This window comes from Pezoporus flaviventris, unplaced genomic scaffold (assembly GCF_033815535.1).
Source record: "Pezoporus flaviventris isolate CSIRO_AGI_PZ_B2104156 unplaced genomic scaffold, CSIRO_AGI_Pfla_v1 ptg000029l, whole genome shotgun sequence".
NCBI classification, from domain to species: Eukaryota; Metazoa; Chordata; class Aves; order Psittaciformes; family Psittacidae; genus Pezoporus; species Pezoporus flaviventris.
The window spans coordinates 2,701,108-2,724,243 of NW_026892577.1; the positions used below are offsets into that span (position 1 = coordinate 2,701,108).

At 42.4% G+C, this 23,136-nt stretch overlaps 1 protein-coding gene across 3 annotated transcripts in view; it reads left to right on the forward strand.

Moving 5' to 3' along the window:
- Positions 1-251: 251 nt before the first annotated feature.
- The window catches only part of CACUL1 (CDK2 associated cullin domain 1), a 51,622-nt gene continuing 28,737 nt past the window's right edge, over positions 252-23,136 (forward strand). The window contains exons 1-4 of one of the 3 annotated variants that reach the window (XM_061458633.1): positions 252-712; positions 7,031-7,157; positions 11,497-11,599; positions 22,053-22,148. In XM_061458633.1, coding sequence (XP_061314617.1) covers positions 418-712; positions 7,031-7,157; positions 11,497-11,599; positions 22,053-22,148 — 621 coding nt within the window. In that variant the 5' untranslated portion in view covers positions 252-417. The remainder of the gene's footprint in view (positions 713-7,030; positions 7,158-11,496; positions 11,600-22,052; positions 22,149-23,136) is intronic. The other 2 variants (XM_061458632.1, XM_061458634.1) reach the window with 2 other exon arrangements.

Below are 23,136 nucleotides of genomic sequence, written 5' to 3' on the forward strand. Positions count from 1 at the left end.
CCCCCTTTAGAGTTAAGTATACTCATCGGAGTTGGCAGAAACTAGGACGAGGAGCCCCATCCCGCTCCCATCCCCATTCCTGCTTCGGGAAGCTCCAACACCTCTCCCCACAGACGCCCCGCGCTCTCCCACAGTGCACCGCGCGCGGCACCGCCCCTCCGGCGCTCCAGCCAATCGCGGCTCAGCACCTCCGGACTACACTCCCCAGCATCGCCCCGCGGCGAGACCTCCCTCTCCTCCTGCCGTGTTCCGTTTGCCGCAAAGTGTCGCGCAGCGCCGCCGGAGGTTGCTGTGTGGGCCGCGGGCCGTGCCCGGAGCCGTGCCGCGGTGAGCCCCGCCGGGCGGAGCGCGGCCCCATGGGCGGGGGGCGGTGATCCCCGCCCTTCCCCGCCCCGCTCCCGCCGCGCCGGCAGCGCCATGGAGGAGGAGAGCATGGAGGAGGAGGGTGGCGGCGGCGGAGAGCCCATGATGGACGACCAGAACCACAACAACTGGGGCGCCGGCGGCTACGGGCGGCACCTGCTGGGCTCCGCCGCAGGGCAGGTCGGTGACCGCTTCCTACGCGAGGCCGCCGCCGGGACCCCGGCCGGGACCGAGCTCTCCGAGGCCAACGGCATGCTGCAGGGCTGCGAGGCGGGGGGCGCCTCGTGCAAGGGGGGAGCCGGAGCCATCGCCGCTGCCATCAACATCAACGCCTCGACCTCCAAGTTCCGTGAGTGACCGCCCCGCCCGTCTCCGCGGTGCTCTGGGGTGCGCCGGCGGGGGCCTCGCCCCGGGCGGCTCCGCGCGCTTCACCCGCTCTCGGCCTGCCCTGGCCCCGCTGTCCCCTGCATGTGGCTCTGCTCAGGTCTGTCCTGCGGCGGGTCGTGGCGTGGGTCTTGGCCCCAGAGGCTTCCCGAAGCGAAATCGGATGGGTTAAGGCGCCTTGGAAGGAGAAAATAACCTTTCTCGCACACACCCCAAGTTCTTTGCTGTCCTGGCAAGGTGACGTGGTAGGTCTGGCGGTAGAACTGGGAGAGCGAGTGTAGGCAAGTGTTCACCTTTACAGAAGCACGGTTGCTTTTCCTGAAGCTCTTGGTTCGTGTCCTGTTTTCCTAAGCCTTTTTTTTTTTTTTTCCCACCTGAAAAACCCCAAAAGGTGGGTTTGGAACCTGTTTGTGGTTGCTGACAGCAGATGGCAATGTGCGCAGAGCCCCGGGATGGGGTGTGCTGGCCTCTGGAGGGGACGTATGTCTGCAAAGGCCTGGTGTGAACAGCTTGGAGATGAATTTACCTCCCTTAGAAATAGTTCCAAAACATCTTTTGTATGTAGCTTTTCACAGAAATAGCATTTTATTTTCCCCTGTTGTTTTGCTGAGGTTGAGGGAAGAGAAGATTTTTTTGCTGTTTCAATTTAACTTTCATTTCCAGAAGTCATCCCTCTGGGCAAAATATGCCCTTTTCTCTAATGGCAGTTGGAAAACTTCGATTTGGTTAGTTCACAGTATTCCTGGAAGTGTAACCGTGTAACTGCCGTGAGGAAATTTGGATGGGAAGCACCTTGTTTTCCTTTTCACCTTGTTTCACCCCTCTTTCCCATGTACCAGCTCGTCTGTCCAGCAGCTCGGCTTCATTGCTGATCAGAAGCTCAAAGTTCAGGCCTCTGGGTCCCTGCTTTTCTGGTAGCCTGGATTTCCTGGCTCTAGTCACGTTGCCAGGGCTGACTGCTTTAAGTGGAGGCTTCGAGACTCTGAGCTCTCTGGCTCTCTGCCTGCCTTGTCAGGGCTCCAGGTACCTTGGGGTGGCTCATAAACAATTGAGACAGTTGAAACGGTTTGGCCTTGCTGAACTAAGCTCTTGAATTCCCAATCCAGAAATTAAGAGTCTTAGTTTTTCCTTCTCTTTCAGGGTAAGAATGTTTTCAAGCTGGATCATCACCAAATGGGAAGGTGACTTTCCAGTTGATCTGCAATTTTATGTTGGAGCAGGAGGAGAAGTGGCTGTGTGTGATTTTGCTTAGGGTGTGGATTTTGAGTTCTTGTTTTCACTTCCCCATCATTCATATCGCAACACAATATCTGTCTTACTGAGGTTAAGTGTTGTTCTAAAGAAAATTGAAATTCTCATAAAATGGAAACCTCTGAGTGAAGTCCATTAGAACTTTTACACCCTTGTGATGTGGATGGTTTTGACAGAATGTGTATATGAACAGAACAAGTCCAGTGAAGTTGTCTGGTCTGAGAATGGACAGGAGCTGAGTTGGGATCAACATAGAATCCCAGACTGGTTTGAGTTGGAAGGGTCATTAAAGCTTATCCAGTTCCAGCCCCTTGCCATGGGCAGGGACACATCTACTAGAGCAGGTTGCTTCAAGCCCCTTCCAACCTGGCCTTGAACACTGCCAGGGATGGGACATCCTGAGTCTTCTAATCCTGCCTCTGACAGGGCATCCCTTAATCTGCTCTCCTTATTTTTTTAAGAATAGAAAAAAGGAGGAAGATTACTTCTGTTGTAACTATACAATGGAAAGGGAGACAGGCGTGTTCTAGGCCCCTCCTGCCTGCTCTGTCTTGGCAATGGCAGAACATGCGTAGAGAAGCTGAGTGTCAGTCTTGAGTTTTGTAGGGAAGTTGTCTGTTCTCTGCTGCATGATGAACTTCTTGCAGTGAAATGAGCAAGTACTTGTGTCTTCCCTGCTTCAGGATGCAGAGGCTTAGTCTTAGGTTATCCTACAGGTGACCTTCAAAAATAGGGGTGGTGTGTGATTTCCAATGATCCCATGGTCAGTTGGAGCCCCTCTGACATTCAGATAGGTCTCTCCTTCCTGATTCTTTCCTCCAACAATGCTTGTGTTCCAGCATGTAGTTACTTGCAGCGTGGTAGTTTTGTTCATGTTCACAGTTGCAGACTAAAGCATCTGGTGGGCCTTTTTTGGTTTGATTTAGCCGGCAGAGTCATGGAGGCAGAAGGTTAGGTAGAAATCTGTTAAAATCCTGGTTTTGAAAGGAAGATGCATTTTGTATGTAGGGGTAGTAGGGGGTTTGAGTGGCTTTTCAGGCAGCTTTCACATCTAAATAACAAAACCAACAGTATCAGTGATTTTTGGTTTTATTCTTTGTGTCCTGTGCCTATTACTATTCCAGCATCTATGTATGTTTGTAAGTTTTTTCCTCATCAATTTCATGGGGGCTCTATACCTATTCTTGAACCTTCTGGTTTTGTTTTTTATAAAATGTAAGTGGGTTTTGCTGTTCTTCTGGTTGAAGTTGATATCAAAGAATGTGGTAGCTTGCAGCAGGCTGTGTATCCATTATAGCTATGATACTGAAATATCTAGGTTATGATATGAAGCTCATGCATACTCTTTTTCACTTAAATGTTTTCACTGCTGCATTTGATTTAAGCAGTTTTTCTTTTGAACTTTCCTGTATATGGAGAAGCAGCAGTTGCTTCAAATTTCACTTGTGAAGTCTATTATAATTTCCTGGAAAACAGTGGCTTTCCCTTTGCTCAGATTGATTTCTCTCCCAGCCCCACCCCAAACTTGCTGTAGTTGGATAAAATCATGCATTCTAGCATGCTTTGTTATAAAATATCTGTGTCGCTTCCCAGAAACATATTAAATCTCAATGACATGAAAGTCACCCTTTAATGTCACCCTTTCCTTGAGATCTGGAAAGAGGCTATTGGACCAATTCTTATAAGTCTTGAATACCTAATGTAGGGATAAGCATTGAAGAATGACATCCTAAAAAGTTAGAAAAGTAGAAAATCAGGTAAGTTCCTAGAAGGGCAGTCTGTCTTTTCTTTGTGAGGATTTGTGTGATTTCTTCCTGTTCTTGAGGTTCTTGCAGAGTTTGCAATTGGAGGCTCTGCTTTAACTCATCCTTTGCTTTGTGTGTGTAAACAGTACCTGAGAGTGTCCTGCTGAGTGGTCCTGCTTCCTAATTTTTCATTGCCTGATGCATCTGTGAATCATAGAAACCCAGACTGGTTTGTGCTGGAAGGAACCTTAAAGCTCCTCCAGCTCCAACCCCTGCCATGGGCAGGGACACCTTCCACTAGAGCAGCTTGCTCCAAGCCCCTCTTTCCAACCTGGCCTTCAACACTGCCAAGGATGGGGCAGCCACAGCTTCTCTGGGCACCCTGTGCCAGCGCCTCAACACCCTCCCAGGGAAGAGCTTCTGCCCAAGAGCTCATCTCAGTCTCCCCTCTGGCAGATTAAAGCCATTCCCCTTGTCTTGTCCCTACAGGCCCTTGTCCAAAGCTCCTCTCCAGGTTTTCTGAATCCCCTTTAGGTACTGGAGCTGCTCTAAGGTCTCCCCTTCAGGAGCCTTCTCTTCTCCAGGCTGACCCAGCCCAGCTCTCTCAGCCTGGCTCCAGAGCAGAGCTGCTCCAGCCATTGCACCATCTCCATGGCCTCCCGTGGACTCGCTCCAACAGCTCCACGTCCCTCTTATGCTGTTGCCCCAGAGCTAGATCAAGACGGGGGGGGGGGGGGGTGTCTCCTCAAAGTGCAGCAGAGGGGCAGGATCCCCTCCCTCGACTGCTGCTCATGCTCTGGGTGTGCAGCCCCGCACAGAGGGGAGTTCTGGGCTGCAAGCGTACACTGACTGATCATGGTGAGCTTCTCGTCAACCAACACCCACAGGTCCTTCTCCTCAGAGCTGCTCTCAGTGCGTTCTTCCGCAGCCTGTGTTTGTCCTTGGGATTGCCCAGAGCCAGAGAGTGATTGTTCAGTATGTAGCCTTGGATGCTTAACTATATAAATATTATGGTTGGCTTAGTTTCATAACTGAAGTGTGGAAATAAAATATTGCTTGTGAGAGTCTTCAGAATAAAAATAAATCTTTTCTAGAATATTACTTTGAACTCATCAGTGGTTCCTAGTCAAGTCTCCTGGGGCTGTTTGTGAAAGCATTTTGTTCTGTACCTGCGCAGCACTTCAAATGGGCAGACATTCCTTTCTGCTGCTTCTTTCGTTTTCCATACTGTAAAAAAACCAAATTGCTATCTCAACAGCCTGTTAAAAATTATTTTGCATGTTCTCAGTTCTTACTTGACTACTTTCTTTCAAATGAATAGAGCTCATTTCATATGTTAAGCCAGGTGTGGGTGTGATTATACATTAAAATCTTAAATCAAGACTTGGTCTAATATGTATGCTGACTTCAATGTTTTCTGTGAAACAGAGCACTTCTGTGGAAACCCACTTTTTCAGGTTTGCTGCTGAGTCTAGGCATCAATAGTAAAGCTGTAGCTTTATGTGAAGCTGCTTGGAGCCTGAGCTCTGTAAAGGATGAGAACTCAAGCAAGTCATTGTGAAATAGATGAATAAGGAGTGAATTCGCTGTCAGGCAGGTGCTGTGCTGTTCTGCCCGCATGGATGTTTTTACATTGTGGAGCTGACTTGCTGCACGTAAACTTATGTCCTGGTGGTTGTGTACACACACCTGTAACCTTTTGTCAAGTTGTTAAGAAATGGGACTGCACTTTCAAGTTGCAGGCTGGAGCACTGGGACAGCATCCTGCAGGACTTGGTAGTGGAGACCAGTTCACTGCTCAGACAGGTTAACTAGAGCTGTTTCTGTAACAGGTATGAAGCAAGAGTGAACCAGTGGCTAGTTGGGTGAAGGGGGGACTAGGAGTGCTGCACTAGCATTCTTCACTAAGCAAGGTTTCTGGATGAAATACCCTAAAAAACCACACCAGGAATATGTAATACCTGTTCTTACAGGTAGCATTCATACAATTCCTTGTCTCACACCTGTCTTTATTCTACTCTTTTTCTAATATTCTTCTTTTTCTCATACTTTTGCCTGTATTTCCCTAGAATTGTTCTTCATAATGCTGATAAAAGTGACTCATTCGGCTCCTTTCAACCCCTTGTAAAAGCAACAGCTCAGAAATCTTGCTCCTCAAACTGTGCAGTGATTTTTACATCTACGCATGTATTTTAAATGCAGATCTGTTAAAATATTTATTTTCAGTGTGGTGTCTAAAATGGATTGTTTGGGATAGGAACTGTCTTTATTTTCTGTTCCATGTAGCCCAAACCCATGTGTGGAGTTCCAGTGAAGAAATGACTTCAGATTCCCTGGCTTGGGTAGTTCTGATATGAAGGTTACCCTGTGCTCTTAGTTATGGAGGGCTCTCCTTTGAGTGGGTGGTGGTGAAGCTATGGTGCTGTGACAAGCCAGCAAGATAGTCCTGCAAGTAGTCTCTGCAGGGAAGGTGTTAACCCTTCTGCCATGGCTGCCTTTGGAACTGAGCTGCATGTGGTTAGTTCAAAAATCCTCCCCAAAAAGAAACAGGTTAAAACTCTTCCCTGACTGTGAAGGCACATGGGGTGGCTTGGCAAGAGGGTGCAGTTGGGAAGCTGAGAAGGAAAACTGGGGAGGGATGGGGATGCTAATTTGAATGCCTCCCATTCTTCACTGTTGATTCTGATCTGAAAAAGGAGTGTAATTGTGCCTGCCAGAGGGGGAACTGTAATACAGATCCAAAAACTTTGCCCAGGAGCCTAACTGCAATTGAAGGCAGAGGAAATTGCCTCAGCTTTTAGGCCAAGGAAGCTGCTGGTCCCACCTGAGACTTGTAAAATTCATACATCTGCTGGGAAGGAGTATTCCAGAAACTGCCAGACTTGGCCCAAGCTTGTTTTCTTGCATGTGATGATCCAGTGCTAATTGCTGATTCTGGACTCCTACAAAGTTGCAGAGTTTATTAGTTTGAACTAACTACTGAGCTATTTTTCTATACTACTATATTTGTCATGCTAGAACTTCCAAGGAGTTTCTTTTTCCCTGCTGTTTGAGCCCTTAAGAAATAGCCAAGCACTGATTTGGCAGATTTTCTAATTTTACTTTATTCTCTCTAAATAAAAACTACAGCTTCAAGTTGGGGATTTAGTTTTAGGTGTTTTGTCTTAGTGGAAGTCAATGGTTCCCAGTTTATTTGGCCAACTTATTGGTGTGATCTGAAATTGCAGAGCATTTACTTGCTGCTTTTAGCTGGAGTTACTAAATGTAGTTTTGTCTTTTTCTTGTAGTAATGAATGTTATAACAATTGAAGACTATAAGAGCACATATTGGCCAAAGTTGGACAGTGCCATAGATCAGCTTCTAACTCAGAGTCCTGGTGACTACATCCCTATCTCCTATGAACAAATATACAGGTAAGGAAATCTGAGCGCTTTGTTACTCTTTAAGATTAAATGTTTGGTTTATTTTGCAGCCTGCACATATGTCATATTTGTATTTATGAGGAGGGAAGTTGGAAGGTTTTGTGAAGCACATCATTTAAATGGTTGGAATGAGTGAATAAAAGATGCGTATCTCAACGTCCAATGTTAATAGGAATAAATGCTAAACAATTACAGTGCATAAGTGCTGAAAACATTATCAGTCTCCACCACAGTTGCTTAGTGTGATATATTAAAGTCTCAACATTCCTTTCCTCAAAGGGAAAGAAGAGACTGGCATAGTAGGGGTTTCACTACATGTTTCAAGAGGCTTCTTTGTCATGTCTAATAGGAACTGATTTGGTGCACCAGAGATAAATAGAAGCTACTGGTGTCAAGGTCCATCCACATTAACTGTCATCTGTGTGTGTTGCACCAGGTAGCTTTAGTCTCATTTTTCCCTTGCCCAGCCGTCTGGCTGCATGTGCAGTGGGAGGCTGTCTGAAGGACTGACACAAGATTCAGTCCTTTATATCTCCGTTCTTGTTTGGAAACAGAGTTGTACCTGGCCTGGAGCTGCAGTTTACTTTGAGTTAAAAAGGATCTAGTCACACACTAGAGCTGGCCTGCAGACTAAGCTAATGTGCAAGTAATGGGGATGGTAGGAGATTTGCTTCAAAACCATGCTACTGCTCCAAGCTGCTAGATGCTTTAGAGACTTGGCATTTATTTGAGATAGACTAAAATGGAGATTTTTGTGCTGTAGGTGACTGGTATCCGGCATGTTGGTAAATAGAATGGAAACTGGGTAGCTGCTGCTGCATTTACTGGCCAGGATGCCCTTAAAACTACTGGCCCTTGCCAGCAGCACAACTAATAGCATTGCTGGCTTTGATTTTCTTTAATCCAGTGTTACACTCTATGAAATAACAGCAGCTCAGTCACTGATTGCTGGGTTTAGAGGCTTTCAGCTCTGTCATTTCCTGCCCGCTTGCTCTTAGCCACTTTGGCTCTCCAGGTTGAAATTTTGGATTAGGGAACTAGATGTAAGAATGACAGGTATTCAGTCTTCCATCTTAATTCCAGTTTAAAACTTCTTCTTTTCTCTCCAAACTTTTAGAACTGCTGTTATCAGGACTCAGGCATTTATGTGTATAAGTAATTGAGATGGTCATTTGAATTGAGAGACATTTTGCAGCTTTAGTGTAAGTAATCAAAGTCCTTTCCCTGGCTTAAAATCCCCAATGTGCAAACAGTCATCACTTAGAAATAAGCCATCTTGGCAGTCATCTCTGATAGAGTAGGCATACAGAGTTAATGGTTTTAATACCTGGAGTAGATCTATAGCTGGTTATGGTTTAAGATAACTGGAGTTCATTTTTCTCACCTTTTTATTCCTCAGAAGTTTTATGCATTGAAGGAATAATGGGTTTTAAGTTTCTCCTAGATAACCCTCATGTAAAAGGGTTACACTTGATGCAGTATTGTAATGATGCACAGATGTCTGTTGCATGTAATTTACCAAACCAAAAGATATTCTGCGTTTTAGTGTTATTGATAAAGCTACTGTGTCAGTTTTCTATTACAAATTATGTCTGTGATTGTAATTACTCTGACACAGCCTCTTCCAATCAGGAGGAGATTGATTATTTTGGTTTTTCATTATTTTCAGAAGTTTCCTTTGCTTGACTGACAATCTAGACAAGATAGATTGAGAAGAGAAGGAAAACTGATTTTTATTGAATTTAATGAGGATGCTTGCTTGGAGTATTAAAGAGAGTCTGTTGCAGACTTGGGGTTTCGATCCTCTCTGTTTCCCTAGGCTAGTTATTTAGTCTGGAAAATGGGGTGTTTCTGAAGTGGTTCAAACAGTTACATCTCTTGTATTTTTTTTTTTACAGTGATACTGAGCTGAAAATACAGTGCTTTTTTCTGATCGTTCTTGTGCTGACTAAAGGAATCAATGCAGACTCAAAATACATTATTAGATACCCAAACTACTGCATTTGCCATAATCAGTGATAACTGTAGGTGTCTACTCCACAGCAGTATAAAGCTAGGAGATAACTTGAAAGGTGTGTATGCAGATATTTACTATGGATCAGTTTACCCCTAAGGTAGCAAAGTGTGATTAGTGACTGCTTTTATCTTTAAGTCCAAAGCCTGCCTGTGCAGAGTCACTTCCTATTAGAAGGGTTAAATATATTGACAAGAGGGATGTGAAGGAGACTTTGAGGTGAGGAAGATGTAAACAGCTAAGTTGTAGTTCTGGCAACTGTTACTACCTCCCAGGTACAATGCAGTTAGATCTGTGTTCTTCAAGACAACTTGCAGATCTCAGATCTTCATCCCTCTCTTTAAATATTTACCTTTTAATGTCACAAGCTGGTGACTTCTTTTGGGCAATAGGAGGGCAAGGATGATTCATGGAATCAGCCCACGCTCAGGAACTGAAAACAGGATCTTAAAATGGGGAAGGAACCTCTAAATAGAAGTGTTCAAGTAAAATGTAAACACATTCTGCACGCTCATATGAAGGCTGGTGCTTGAGTACAGAACGCATTGCAGAAGTAGGTATAGCAGTAGTGTATGTAACACTAAGCAGACATATAGTCAATTGTGGAAGTGGCTATATATATACTGGTTAGTTATGCAGCAAACATATAGCCATTTGCTGTTGTTACTTAGCTGTCTGGTTTGTAAGTTATCACAAAAATCAGTCTGGCTTTTCTTATCAGTGTCTCTCTTTGATCCAAATGAAATTGATATTTTTGCTGTTACTACATCATATCCAAATGTCTTGTACTTGCTTGTTCCAAACTAGGCTCTGCTGTTGGTAGACTTCAAACTATAGCTATTCAGTTATTAACGTATAATAGTAGGAGAGGTGGGAGGTGTCTTTTGTTCTTTAAGAAATAGCATGGTTTGCCAAATAAGCAGACTTTGCTGTGTTTTGAGGGCCTTTTGTCAAAGGGAATAAATACACATTTCTAAGAGTTACTGATAATTCACTTGTTAAAACCTTCCTTCGGAAGACTTTTGAGAGTGGCACTTACGAATGAGAGTGCTGTCTTCGCCCCTGAAGGCTTGGACTTGGTGCCTAATCTCTCACTTGCATGGGAAAACTCCAACAGCCTATAGTTATTTTAATCCCATCCTTGCAGTTTGTTTGTCATTGTCCTTCTCAGTAGAGAATTGGAATGCTATTCTTCCCCTACAGAGACACTGTGGCTGTACCACAGCTTTAGGGTTTTAGTGCTATTCAAAACCTGCAGAATTCGAGTCTGGGATCTGGACCTTGCCGGAAATACTTTGTGCATGTCTTGAGGAGCAGTCTCTGGTTTAAATTGCTCACTGTCACTCTATTCCATACAAAGGGATGAAGGGAGGGGGGAGCAGGACAGAGGCATGGGGAGGTGATTTGCTTTGCCCAAGACAGCAGGTCAAGTCTTCCTTGTGCCTCTTGAATTTTGACAGCTAGCTTCCAGAATGCTGACTTCAAAGAATGGAAGCACTCAAGAGAAGTAAAAGCTGCTTAGTATAGATGATGGTGTTAGCCCTGATGATGATGATGACTACCTTAATGTAACTTCTTGCTGAAAGCAATATATGTATTTGTTTTACGACTGTTGTAAATATGTTTTCAATACATAGCCTTATTTTGTAGATATTTGTTGTATTGAACTATGAAAGCAATAAAATGTCCTTAAAAACAAAGGTGACACTGAAGACCAGAGTTAACACAGCCAAGCTGGAATGTAGAATTCAAGTTTTGTTGCTCTTTCTGTACATCTTTGTTTATTATGAAAATGTGGGGTTTTCTCAGAATTTAAGTATCAAAGGATGGAGTAACATGCTTGGGTCTGTAATTTTAGAACTTTTTGTTTTTAAACCACTAGCACGGTTTTGGTGCATCCGTGACTGTTTGTCAGTGTTGCCCTTCTTTTAATAAGGGTTTCACCCTAAGATATGCATATAATCATTAAACCTGCTTATTTTAATGGAGACATCATTCACATAGGAGAGACAAAAGCCAGAATTAGGAGTCTGCTGTTGACAGAATTATCCTGGCTGTTTTGAAGTGCACTGTTAAAGAGATCTCACTGTAAGTTAAAGTGAGTTTGGGGAGAGGGAATTGGGTGGACACACTGGGGCCTCCAGGTCAGACTTAAGAGTCTGCTGGAGCTAATTCCAAGCTTAGGGCTGTTCACCACTCCTTCAGTTAACTTTATTATCCTCTAAATTGGGACTTGAACGAAATATTTTGAAGTCTGTTACCCTTCATTGCAAACTGTTGTAAGTTCATTGTTTGTTCCTATATTTGTTTCTGCAGTTGTGTGTATAAGTGTGTATGCCAGCAGCATTCGGAACAGATGTATAGTGACCTAATAAAAAAGATAACTAACCACTTAGAGAGAGTCTCAAAGGAGCTGCAGGTAAGAAGCTGCGCAATCTAATTATGTCTTTCCTGGGATCTGTGATTATATCCAAGCAGCATGGAGATGGCCCATGGAGGGGGATTGCCATTAAGACTGATTTACACTAGCTTACTAAATTGTGGGCTGCTTCATTCACTAACTGGCTGTCAGGCAGAATACCAGCTGTTAGATCCAATTGCATGGCACTGACTAGCCTTAGAGATCTAAACCATGAGGAGAGCAGTGGCCGAACGTGAATATATCATACAGAATCAAAGGCTAGGGAATGGGAAATCTACATTATCATCTAAGGTGTAAATGCTTTAGTCATATGTGATCTGAACACATGACATGATGTCTGCCATTGCTGTGTTAATCTGTCTAAACTGTTTATGGTCCTTGTGCATCACAAGCAGCACAAAAGGGAAAATCCAAAGGAGAAAAAATGAAGTGAATTAGATACGAATTGTGAAGCATGATTTAGGAATTATTGCATATGAAAGTTTTGTCTTACAGTTTATTCTGCATTTTTCTTGCCTATCTCTAGATGTCAGTGGTTTACAGCAGTCCTAATACAGTTTGTATATTCCTATCCTTCTCTGCATCTTATTTGTGCATCCATGTTTGTTTTCATGTGTGTTCTTTGTTGAGAATTCCTTTTGGGCTAGAATCTCCAAACCTATTCTTGAAATTGTCACTGCTGTAGCACCAATGCTATTTTGTTACCCTAGAGCTCTTGTCAGTTCCACAACTGACTTGCAGTGCATCGAGATGGAAAGGAACCCTAAACTGCAGCAGCTCCTTCAGTGATTCTGAAAACTGATAACTAACATCTGTTAGTCAGAAGCAGTCTTACTGCTTTTAACTGCTTCAGGTACTTCTGGCTAAACATGCATTGCCATGAAAATATATAGCACTGTGATTACTCTGATTTACTTCTCATTTCATTCTTTTCCTCTTACTGCTTTTCTTATAAAGAAAACTAACCTCCTTGCATTCAGTGGGCAATTCTGGGAGCAGTCTTTGACTATGAGTTATGTAGGTCATCTTAAACTAGGTTCTTTGTTGCTATTCTCTTTTAGAATTCCTTTTTTCCTTGTGGAATGACAGCCTCACTGTTCTGTAAAAAATGGTCAGGGTAGATGGATGTAGTATTTAAAGCAAAGCCTTCCCTTGCTTCTGCTGAGCTGGTGCAACCTGTACATTTTTCTTCAGCTTGTGAGAACTACAAATCATTGCAGCTGTACAGGTTTGGCCAGTTCTTCTGATACATCCCATGGCTTTATTCTGTGGTAGTCCTTGATTGTTTCCTCTGAGGTTCCAAAGCTGACCGAGGCAGCTGCTTTTAGTGTTTGATTTAACACATATATGCACTAAATGCTTCTGCCTTGTTCTGCTGACAGGCAGGGTACGCCACAAAATGACCACACACTAGCTGTATCATATGCACAGTTTATTAAACAAGCACACTAAAGCAAACAAGCACACTAATGCAAATTTGATATGTATCTCTTTATACACAGTAAATAAGTACAAGGGAGCAAATCAGAGACATACATATTGAGAGTAAAGTACAGAGGAAAGTTAGCAGTGCATCAGATCATTACAGCATTGACAGAACAGAGATTGAGAAGAAACACATCACCAGATACCACTGAAGCGTCATCCAGGCACGCACTTCAAGCTGGGAAGCCCCATTGCAGCCAGTGCTGGGAGTCTCAGGTAGCTGAGAAAATTCCTGCATGGTGCATCCACCCATAGGTGAGGCTCTGGATTTGGCCACAAGAGGGTCCTGCCTTTATACCCTTAGAAAAACAACCGGCTTTATGCCGTATGTGTAACTTTACTCATGGGGCTGTGCAGTTTCTTATGATCTCGCTGTTGTCCACACCGGGAGCGTTGGCCCTCGTGCAGCCAAGTATAAAGGTCATAGAACCGCTTCACCCTCATGTTTTCCTGCCTCTTTGGACAAACAGTCACAATGAACATAAACATGTATACTCTACCAATACACTTTGATAAAAAAAACATGCTTTGTTATGTCTCTCAGTCAGCCCTCAGCCAGGTTCCCATCCAGTCCATGCCTAAAACCAAGGCTGCCTTCTGAACGTCAGCCTCTGAAAGAATGATCGAGAACTGCCCAATGCAATCTTCATCTTGCAAAAGTTTCCTTATGTAGGTTAGACACACCTTGTAGCAGGTGGCAAGAAGACTGTGATATATAACATGATATCATCTTTGAGTGTGTTACATCAGTTTTGTCTGACGAGAACATGACTTTGGCTTTGGATGGTAAATCCATCTTTTTGAGCTGCTTGAAGTCAAACTCCTGTGGCGTAGAAAATGGTCCTATAAAGAAACTGTTTTAGCAATGGGTTGTGAAATTTAAGAAATGACTACAGTGTATTTTAGTATCCTGATACTTCTTTGATCTCAGTACATTTTGGTGACAGTCACTTGGGTTTCAGGTTGAAAATGCAGTACAAGATCCTTAGCAACACCAACAACAGACTTTGTGAATGCTAGTCCCCTAAAAGTTTTTGGTTTACACAGGCAGGCGTATGTATATGTGAACCCTTTCAATGCACAATATGTGGTGCTTTGCTTTCTCTGACACAGACTCATTCCACCTGCCAGCAATATTCACTCTAATGGTGAGTTTTGTTTAATTGGCAAGGTGTGATTTGATGCAAGATAACTTTTATTTTTCGTTTTGTTTTACATGCAGAGATGCAAATGTAGCCCATTATAAGCAGGAGTGTTGGTTTGTGTGAGAAAGCAGACGATCATGAAAACTGAAGTGGCAGGCAAATGCGGTGTCTTATTCTGAACAAGCCAAGCAACCTGTTTGCATAGAGGTGCAACAGTTTAATGGTGGGTGGATGGCAGAATATCTGCATGTAACCAAGATGCCAGAGCAAGCTGTATCCTCCAAGAACCACTCAGCAGCAGCAAAAGCAATAAACCTGTCAGATACCAAATAGTAAAAGTGGGAGCATCTCAGAGGACTGGTCAGACTTGCTGTTGCAGGGTTCCAGCCTTTCTGGAGTTAATCTTTCTGTGTGGCATTCATTGCAGAAACTCCCTATATATGGTGTTTGTTGCCACCTGCATTCCTCAGGGTGTGCTTCATAGATTTCCACCTTCAAAAAAGGTCCTTTTTGGTGGTGGCAGGGGCATTATGAAAATATGGATCGGCTCATGTATTCCCTGCATATTGGACATGGGGTGAAAAGCAGTGACCGTTGCCTGCTGAGAGATAGAGATTGCTTGTCATCAGACCATCAGCTCTTTGATACGGGGCCTCCTATATCCCAAGATACTCCTAGCTCCCTCCTTACTGTGTGTGTAAGCAAATGGTCCTGTCTTCAGGGTGTTTCAGTTCTGGAGGAGCTGAGCCAGAATCACTTTCCTTTCTTGCACTTGATGTCCAGATGAGCTTCTCTGCGTTAGGCTGAGTTTTGTCATGTAGAGATTCCTGTAACTGAGGATGAAATTTCACTGATTTTTGAGTTGATCAGAATTTTGGATTTTGTGTGCTTAGAGAAAAAGGTGGCTGCAGAACACACAAATGTTTCCTGTTGTCTTGAGGCCTGTGAAGCCTGTTGTATACAGATGATTTTTCCAACATACTTTATTTGGACAGGTTTTATTGGTAATGGCCATAGCCCATTATGTTGTGGTTTAAAATAATGACAGCTGGTTTTGTGGCTAAGTACTGAGTCATTGAGATGTGTGAGGTAGGGTGCATACACAGGCGCATACGCTTTTGAATTACATAGGTCTCTCTTTAAAATGAATAACACTGTATTTGCGTTAGGCACTTGTGTTTCTGGCTAAACTTATGCACTCTGATAAAATCATGTAAAATCAAGTAATTTGCCCATTACATATCTCCTCAGCAAAAGACACTGGAAGGTACTTTAAGCATTGACAGTGCGAATGCCTGTGACAGAAGGAGCTTTTTTGTGCAAGTGCAGTGAATATTTTCATTTTAGTTAGAATAATCACAGTAATTCCTTTAGGAAAGAACTGAGAGCTGCAAAGTCATGTTGTACCCTGTTGTACCCAGAGGAAAGAGGAAAAAGCAATCTGTTGTTTGCTATTTCTGTGGTTTTTGGAAGGTTTTTTTGGTCTGAATAATACATTTTTTTTATAATGAACATGACTGAACTGAGCAGTCACTTGTGTTGATAGATAATTTGCATAGTTGCTGTGTGGTCTCAAGGACCTGTAGGGTTAAGGTTTTCACTATGCAATGCCAGAAGTCTTTCCTGCCTCATACTAAACTTCCCAGCCTTCTGTCTCATCAGCTCTCAAACCAGTCATTGCAGGGCATGAAAATATCTTCTCACCTATTATTTCCTTGGGAGAATATGCCTTGGTGTCAGGTTCCTGTAAAAGCAGTGTTTTGGGATCTGCCAAATCTCTGGGAACTGATGCCTTGTATCATCTCACTGTTGCTATCTCTTCTTAAAGAGTGTCAGCATTATCTGTTGTAGACAATCTGTTCCTTCCTTCCCTTTTTCTCCTTTTCTGTCTCACATTTCCTTTCATTTGTTCCCTGTGATGATATGGAGTTTCGCCATCCAGTGATGAGGAGTCTTATTTCCTGCCCCAACTCTTTCTGAAACACTAACGTGATAAATACAAAAGCCTTACTCCAAATTTCAGATGAGGTTCTGAACTTCCTCACTCATCTTTTAGAAACAGTTGTGTAACTTCCAGTATTTCTCCCGATTACAGGGGTAAAAGCATGAAGCTTAAGTCGCTTGTCACATTTACCTTGAGAGCTTTGCATATAGTCAGGGTGGTATAAAAGTGTATCCAAGTATTGCTTTGAGGGAATGTAAAGCTGAACTTCTGGCTATGGGCAGAGTTACCTACTGGGTACCATCTCATTTATATTTTAAGGTAATTTTACCCCGGATTGTGTTGTAGATATATTTTGCTTTCCTTCCAAGGTACACTGATTACAGTACCTTTACATAGTGCTGTATTGTAATGGAACAGTTAAGCCAGTCTGTAAGATGAAACTTTTGACAACATCATATGTGGCTGGTTTCTGTGTGATCTTAGTAAATCAGATTGCTAATGAAGTTATGATTAGACTTTAGTAATCTCCTTATGGGGGCCAGGTGATATACTCCATCCACATGAAGAAGCCCATTCTTATACTACAGTGTTTATATGGGCATCACCTGACTTGCTACCTAATGAGGACTAGTGAATCTTCTTCAGGATTTATGTCTCCTCTCTTATAGCATAGAAATGACACTCAAATTCACCTTAATTTGAATTTAGGTGATTTCCTGAAATAATTTCCATAGTTTCAGTAGTTTCTCAAAGCAATTATTTAGAAAATGAAACTGCCTTCCCTATGTTCTGCCTATAGAAAAGATCAGAAGTAGAGGTGGAAAAGGAAAATTGAGTACTTGCATTTCCTATCTCTTTTCTTACTAAATATGTTAAATTTCTAGTGTTTCTTAAAGTCCATTGGGGTCAACTTTATGATCTGTTAGTATCAACAGTCGTTTTTTTAAAGAGGAGACTCAGACTGCCTTTTTTGGAGTCCATAATATTTAAAAGGAAAAAAAAGCCCCATCAAACATCAAGTGCTGTAGGCATTTATCCATCTGTTTTGCTGGGGGAAGATTGCTTAATCGTGTGTGAACCAAGCCTTTACTTCTGTGAATCACACTGAATTGAATCAGATCAAATGAATGATCCATATTAAAACTCAGACTGTAAAAGCTAGAAGTGTCAGAAATGTGTGCCTGTTCATGTGTGGGCGTCAAAAAGATGGTTTTTGACTTGAGGTAGAGGTCACTTTATTGCCAGACTTGCTATTAAAAATGACGTTTTCATGAGCAAGCTAACCTGAGAAGAGCCTCCTTGCCTGCTGCTTTTTGAGAAGGCTTGTATTGCTGAAGTCGTTTTGAATTCCTTGACGCACTGCACTGGGTCCTGCAGACCCTGATACAGAAAGATACTAGTTTGTGCTATATTTACTTGTATGTCTTTACTAGGTAGCAAAGCTTCTGAAGTTTTCTTGATACTAAACAGTTTTGATGGTCCTTAGATACAATGGGTTTTTAGTTTTATGCCCTATAAACATGCCCTATATCTGCCCCCTCTACTTGAAGACAATTACACTAGAGTGTGTCGTGATGCTGTAAAGCTTTGGACAGCTTTTAGTGCCGATGTGGATTGGAAGACACAGTCTGTCTCTGAATGACTGGTACTTTGGCTTTAGTTCTGGTCTTTGTAAAAAGCTTTAATAGTCCCCTCGTCTTGTGAGGTAAATGTGAGCATCACGTAAATTGTCTGCAAGGCAAAGTGAACAAATTACATTTTCTTGGGAAAGAACAGCAAGTGGTTTAAAAGATTCAGACCACTTACATGAATAGCAGGTAAATTTGTGGAGTCATTCTCCCTTTTCACTTGGCAGGCGTGGGAGAGATGCTGCAGCATGCGTGCTGGCATCTTGGCAGCGAGCATGTTCCCAGGAAAATGGAGCTGCCCATTCAGGGTAGGAATGTAAGCTTTGCCGAATATATTGCTGACTGTGCCAGACAACTATTCATGAACAGATTAACTTTGTGTTCCTCAAGCAAAGAAGTGTCGTCACTGTTTCTGTCTTGTGAGCCGTTTCTGAGTTGTCTTGAGCCAGCACCATGTCTTCTGGTTTCATTTGTATGTTCAGCTAATGATATTCAAACTGAAAAACCCACGTCTTTTTCATGTATACAGCTTGTTGCCCACAAGTTCATTGAAATGCCTAGATGTTAGATTTCAAGTAAGGGAAGGGTAATTTAGTATACTGGCTCTCTAATTGCTGCTTCTGTTTGAAGATGTCCGTCTTGCATGTTATCCTTTTTCAAATGTGTTTTCTTCTCATTTCTCTTGGTGCTGAGATGTCTGCTGTGGTGTGTAAGGATGTCTTTAACATGACTTTAAATGATGTCTTTAACATCAGCTTTTAGTAGCAGCCGTAGTATTTTATGCTAAGAAGTAGTTGACTCAAAACCAGGCTGACGGTGTTAAGTAAATGCAGCTGCATCACAGTTTGAGAAACCTGACCAAATGTTCAGTGCTCCCATGGACAGACGCACTGTATAGTTGCTACTAGAAAACTATCCTTAAGCCTATGAGTGGTAGGTGAGAGCAGATGTAGGAGCAGATTTAAGCTGTCTGCCTATATAGAGTGTCTTAAAAAAACCCAAAGCAACTGAATTGACAGTTTAATAGGATTCGGGATGGGAGTGAAGGAACCAGGAGTCCTCTTCCTTCCTGGAAAACTTTAGCAGTGTCTTTTTCTTTCTTTGAATAGCTTCTGTATTATATCCCTTAGGTAAGATAGGAGTGGATTTAAAGATGCAATATTTTCTGGAGGGTCATGTTTAATTCTTCCTATCCCACCCCTGTAATTAAAACAGCTGAATGTGTGTGTTCTGTTTTCTGGACTCAGACCAAGAGTGAAAAATGTCAGCCTAAGCAGTTTCTTTTTTTTTTTAATAGCTATAGCAGAATAAATACAGTTTTTAAAGTAAAGATCCATTCTAATGATAGTCAGTTAATAGAAAAATCTTAGCGACATCTATTTACTCATAAATTTGGTGCCAGGCACTGCATCTTAGCTTATGAAATTCATAATTCAAAATTCAGTAGCTTACATAAAGCTACTCCCACTGCAGTTGCTGTCTTATTAATGTGAATGTAAAGATGTGGAGAAAGTTCCTATGCTCAAACAAGTAACTGATTTTGGTCTGGCAGTTTGAGCAGCCATACAGTCACACCGTAATGAACAGAAAACAGACCATGATCATTCACAGGAGAGCTGTGGAAATACTAGTATTGATTTCTCATTGGCTTGGGGGTTTTGTTAGTTTACAAGCCAAGTGATAGCTGAAGAGAGTTTGGTTATCAAGCTTCTGTTTGAATTAAGCAGAGTTAGGTAGTACATGCTTTGCTGTTAATGTCTTGGCTGTTGAGGCTTGACATGAAACGTTACCAGGAGAATTCAACTGAAAGGTTTCATCTCATGCTGATAAAGCAATTAACACCATGATATTGCATTCCAGAGGTTAAGACCAAGGCCTGATACTTGCCTGACACCAGTGAGTGCTTACCCTGAAGCTGTGAGGACTTAGCTTTTTTTTTTGTCTTTATCTAGAGCATTGCACTTGGTTGCAATGTGGTGGTGGTCAAGAGCTTCCAGGTAGCCTCTGTTATAGGTTGTTTTGAGGAGACAGCAAAGTGTGCAGTTGTTGTGCCTCTTAAAGTGTCTCTCAGTGTGACATAGGCTTTGTGAGGTGAGCTAGCAGAGGTTTTGTCTTCAGTGGAGGAAAAAGATATCGGCCTTAATGTCCCCTGTAAAAAGAGTGGCAGCCTGGCTCTGCGTCATTGCCTAGAATCAGTTCATGGGATTAAATCGTGCATTATCCAGGCAACTTCTGTCTCTCTATTTTGTTAATGAAAAGTGCAAAATGTCAGTGAGAAGAGTGATGCCCTATGTCAGGCTATGGTCTCCTTTTGTCTCTGTTCTTTGAAGCAGAATTTACCTTTGTCTTTGATCTAGAAGCTGTATGCCAAGTCTTTACAAACCAGAGAGTTTAACCATATTTAAAGTTGAGGTTAAAAAGGGGTGAAGCAGGAATACATACTGCTTAGAAATTCATATTTCACTGCATATTATTTGCAACAAATTATATATGTAACTGTATATTAAAGGGAGTCCTTGGAGTTCATAGCCACTTTTATACATTGTTGGCATTTTGAACTAAAATTTGTTTGCCCACGCCTGAGAACTGCTTCTGCAGTAAGATTAAAAACTTCTGATCAAAATGAATAGCCATATATAACCTTTAGCAACTGCATATGGAATAACACTCTTTATTCCTTTGCCAGTTTTGTTTTCCTTTCTGAAATGTTTGCACTGTATCAGCGTTTGCTGTGAAAAATTACCCACAGGTTTATTAAGCATATTAAGGAGGGAGGCAGAAGAAGCTAGTTTAAAGGGCAGAAACCTTTGATCAGTTTAGAATAGTTAACGGAGCAGAAGGTCAGCATTACTATTACCTGTTCTTTTGGGGCCCTGGTGAATGTCCATGTGAAGGATGAAAAATCAGCTTCATGGAGATAAGAGCTTTAAATTCCTGTAGGGTGGTAGAGGTGCAGCTAGCCTTGGGTGTTTCTCACACCGCAGATGCTTTGGCTTGAGAAGATCTTTGAGCTTGTTTTGTTGCATTGCAAGGTCCCAGTCACTGCTGCTTTCTCCATCCTCCTTTGGCTTGGCACTGTCAGAGAGGGAAGTGGTATGAGGGAAGAGAAGTTTTATTTCTCATTAGCAAGCAATGCTTTGTCCTTGGGTGTGTGTAGGTGTGTGTATGTGTATGAACAGTAGAAATGTAGGCAGCTGCTCACACTCCTCTGAAAAGACTATAACAGGGAAAGCAGGATTTGGGCCAGAGGCAGAGCACAATGTGAGGAACATGTTACCCCGTCTCTGCTCCCATCCCTGTGTATGTAAGTGTGCTCCTGAATGCTCTTAACACAGCAACCCTGCATCCCTCCAAATAAGTATTTATAAAAGAAACAGTGGCTCCTGTTTCCTATTTGTCTGGTTCACTTCTCACTTCAACTCAGTTTGCTGCAAAACAGATCCTTTTAGCTTCCTTAGCTCTCCCTTTGGGAAAGATGGTATTGTACACAGAAAATAGCAGTGCTGTCACTGTGGGCTCTACAAGCACTATCATAAAGTTAGCACATTCAGGTTTTGTGTAGCAGAGTTTTGCTTGGGGCCACAGGGTAATGCTGTGTTTTGCAGGGCTGCAGTAGATGTTAGTGAGCTTCATCAGGAGTGCAGGATGCCAGTTGCAGAGCTATATCTGAAGACATTGCTTCATGGTCCCTCCAGGTCAGCTCCCTGAATACTTGCCTTGCCTTAAGTGACCCAGCCAAAAAATGTACATGTTTTCTATGAGGAACAGTGTCTCCCTGGAGCTGGAGGATGTGCCACTTCAGATGCAAAGCAGTAGCTTTATGCCACCCTGCTGTCTTGGGGTAGAAACCTCCAGGGGGGTGGGAACACACACTGAAGTGCTTGTTGAATATCGGTTATGGATTCTAGGAGTGATAGATCTTTCAAAACAAAGGACTGGTCTTTAATAAGTGCTTTTATTTGAATATGCTAACTGCTAGTTTGTTACAGGAATACTGTATTTCCTATAGTGTGGACCTTTTGCTGGGCACTGACATATAGTCCTAGGCAAAAATCAGTTACTGAAGAAACCTGTTTTGCTGGAGGGAGTTCTAGCAGAAACTCTGGAATGATGTGTGGCTTGCTTTGTGTGGACTTAGTGTATCAAATGCTTTGTAGTGTTTTGAGTTTGCTATGAAAGCATAGCCCATGCTGTTCCAGATCTTTCTCTTGTTCAAATTACAACCTGACTTTTACGGTTTCTTGCAGGCCAGCCCTCCAGATCTCTATATTGAAAGATTTAACGTAGCTCTTGGACAGTATATGGGAGCATTGCAGAGCATTGTGCCTCTTTTCATATATATGGTAAGTTTTAGAAAATTCTTTTCAAATAAAGTATGTCCATACACAAGATACTGACTGAAAGTGAAAAGAATAAAATGCAGCTGTAATGATTTTTAACTTGTAGTAGCATTTATGATTCATGCCTGCTTTTGCTGACTGCACAACAGTACCGACTGTGGGGAGAAGAAAGGGGAGCTGTGCTTTTAAAGGTAGCATTTTGCAGTTGGTTTCTGCCCTAATATTTCTTTCCTAGGAGTGGGGGGAATGGTTTTTATTTTGTTTGGGTAAAAAGCTGTCCCAAGTAGTTAGGTCATTATTTATTTGAGATAGTTTAGTGGCTTGTTTCTATGTTGGCTTGGTACTTTGGGCGGATTACAGAGATGATTGTTTCTTGCTTTTAAATTGCATAGATTCAGACAAAATGGAAAGAAATGTCTCTTGGAAATGTGTGTCACTTGATAAAGCAATTTAGAGCGTTGACTGGAGGAAGACAAACTTAAGTTCATAGCACTGTCAGGCATACTCACAGAGGTTCAGAAACCACTGGCTATGTTTGTCGTGCTGATTTTGTAATTCAGTGTCTTCTACGCATCTCAAGAACTTTATGGTTTGCATAATTTTTGCCAAAGTGCCAAGACTTTTATTGCCTTTTTTTAATGTAGTGAATAACTTGAGCTTGAATTTTGCCCTTCTGGAAAACATCCTTGCATTGGCAACACTTAGAAGTAAGAAAAAGAAAGGAAATATTTGTTGGGAAAGAAACTTTTTTAAAAGAAAAGGAGGTATTTAAACTGATTTAGATTAAATAAATCTCAAACTCTTCAAAATTATTCTCATTGGCAGCTTCCCAGAGTTTGGGAAACATTATCTGTTAGAAGGATATCCTGTTTCAGAGAAAGTGCCTGAAACCGGGTAACTTGCTACAGCCTTTCAGCATAGTGCAGTAAAAGGGGAATTTGGGTGTCTTGAAATGGATGATTCTAATTGCTCTTCTCTCTCATTAATACAG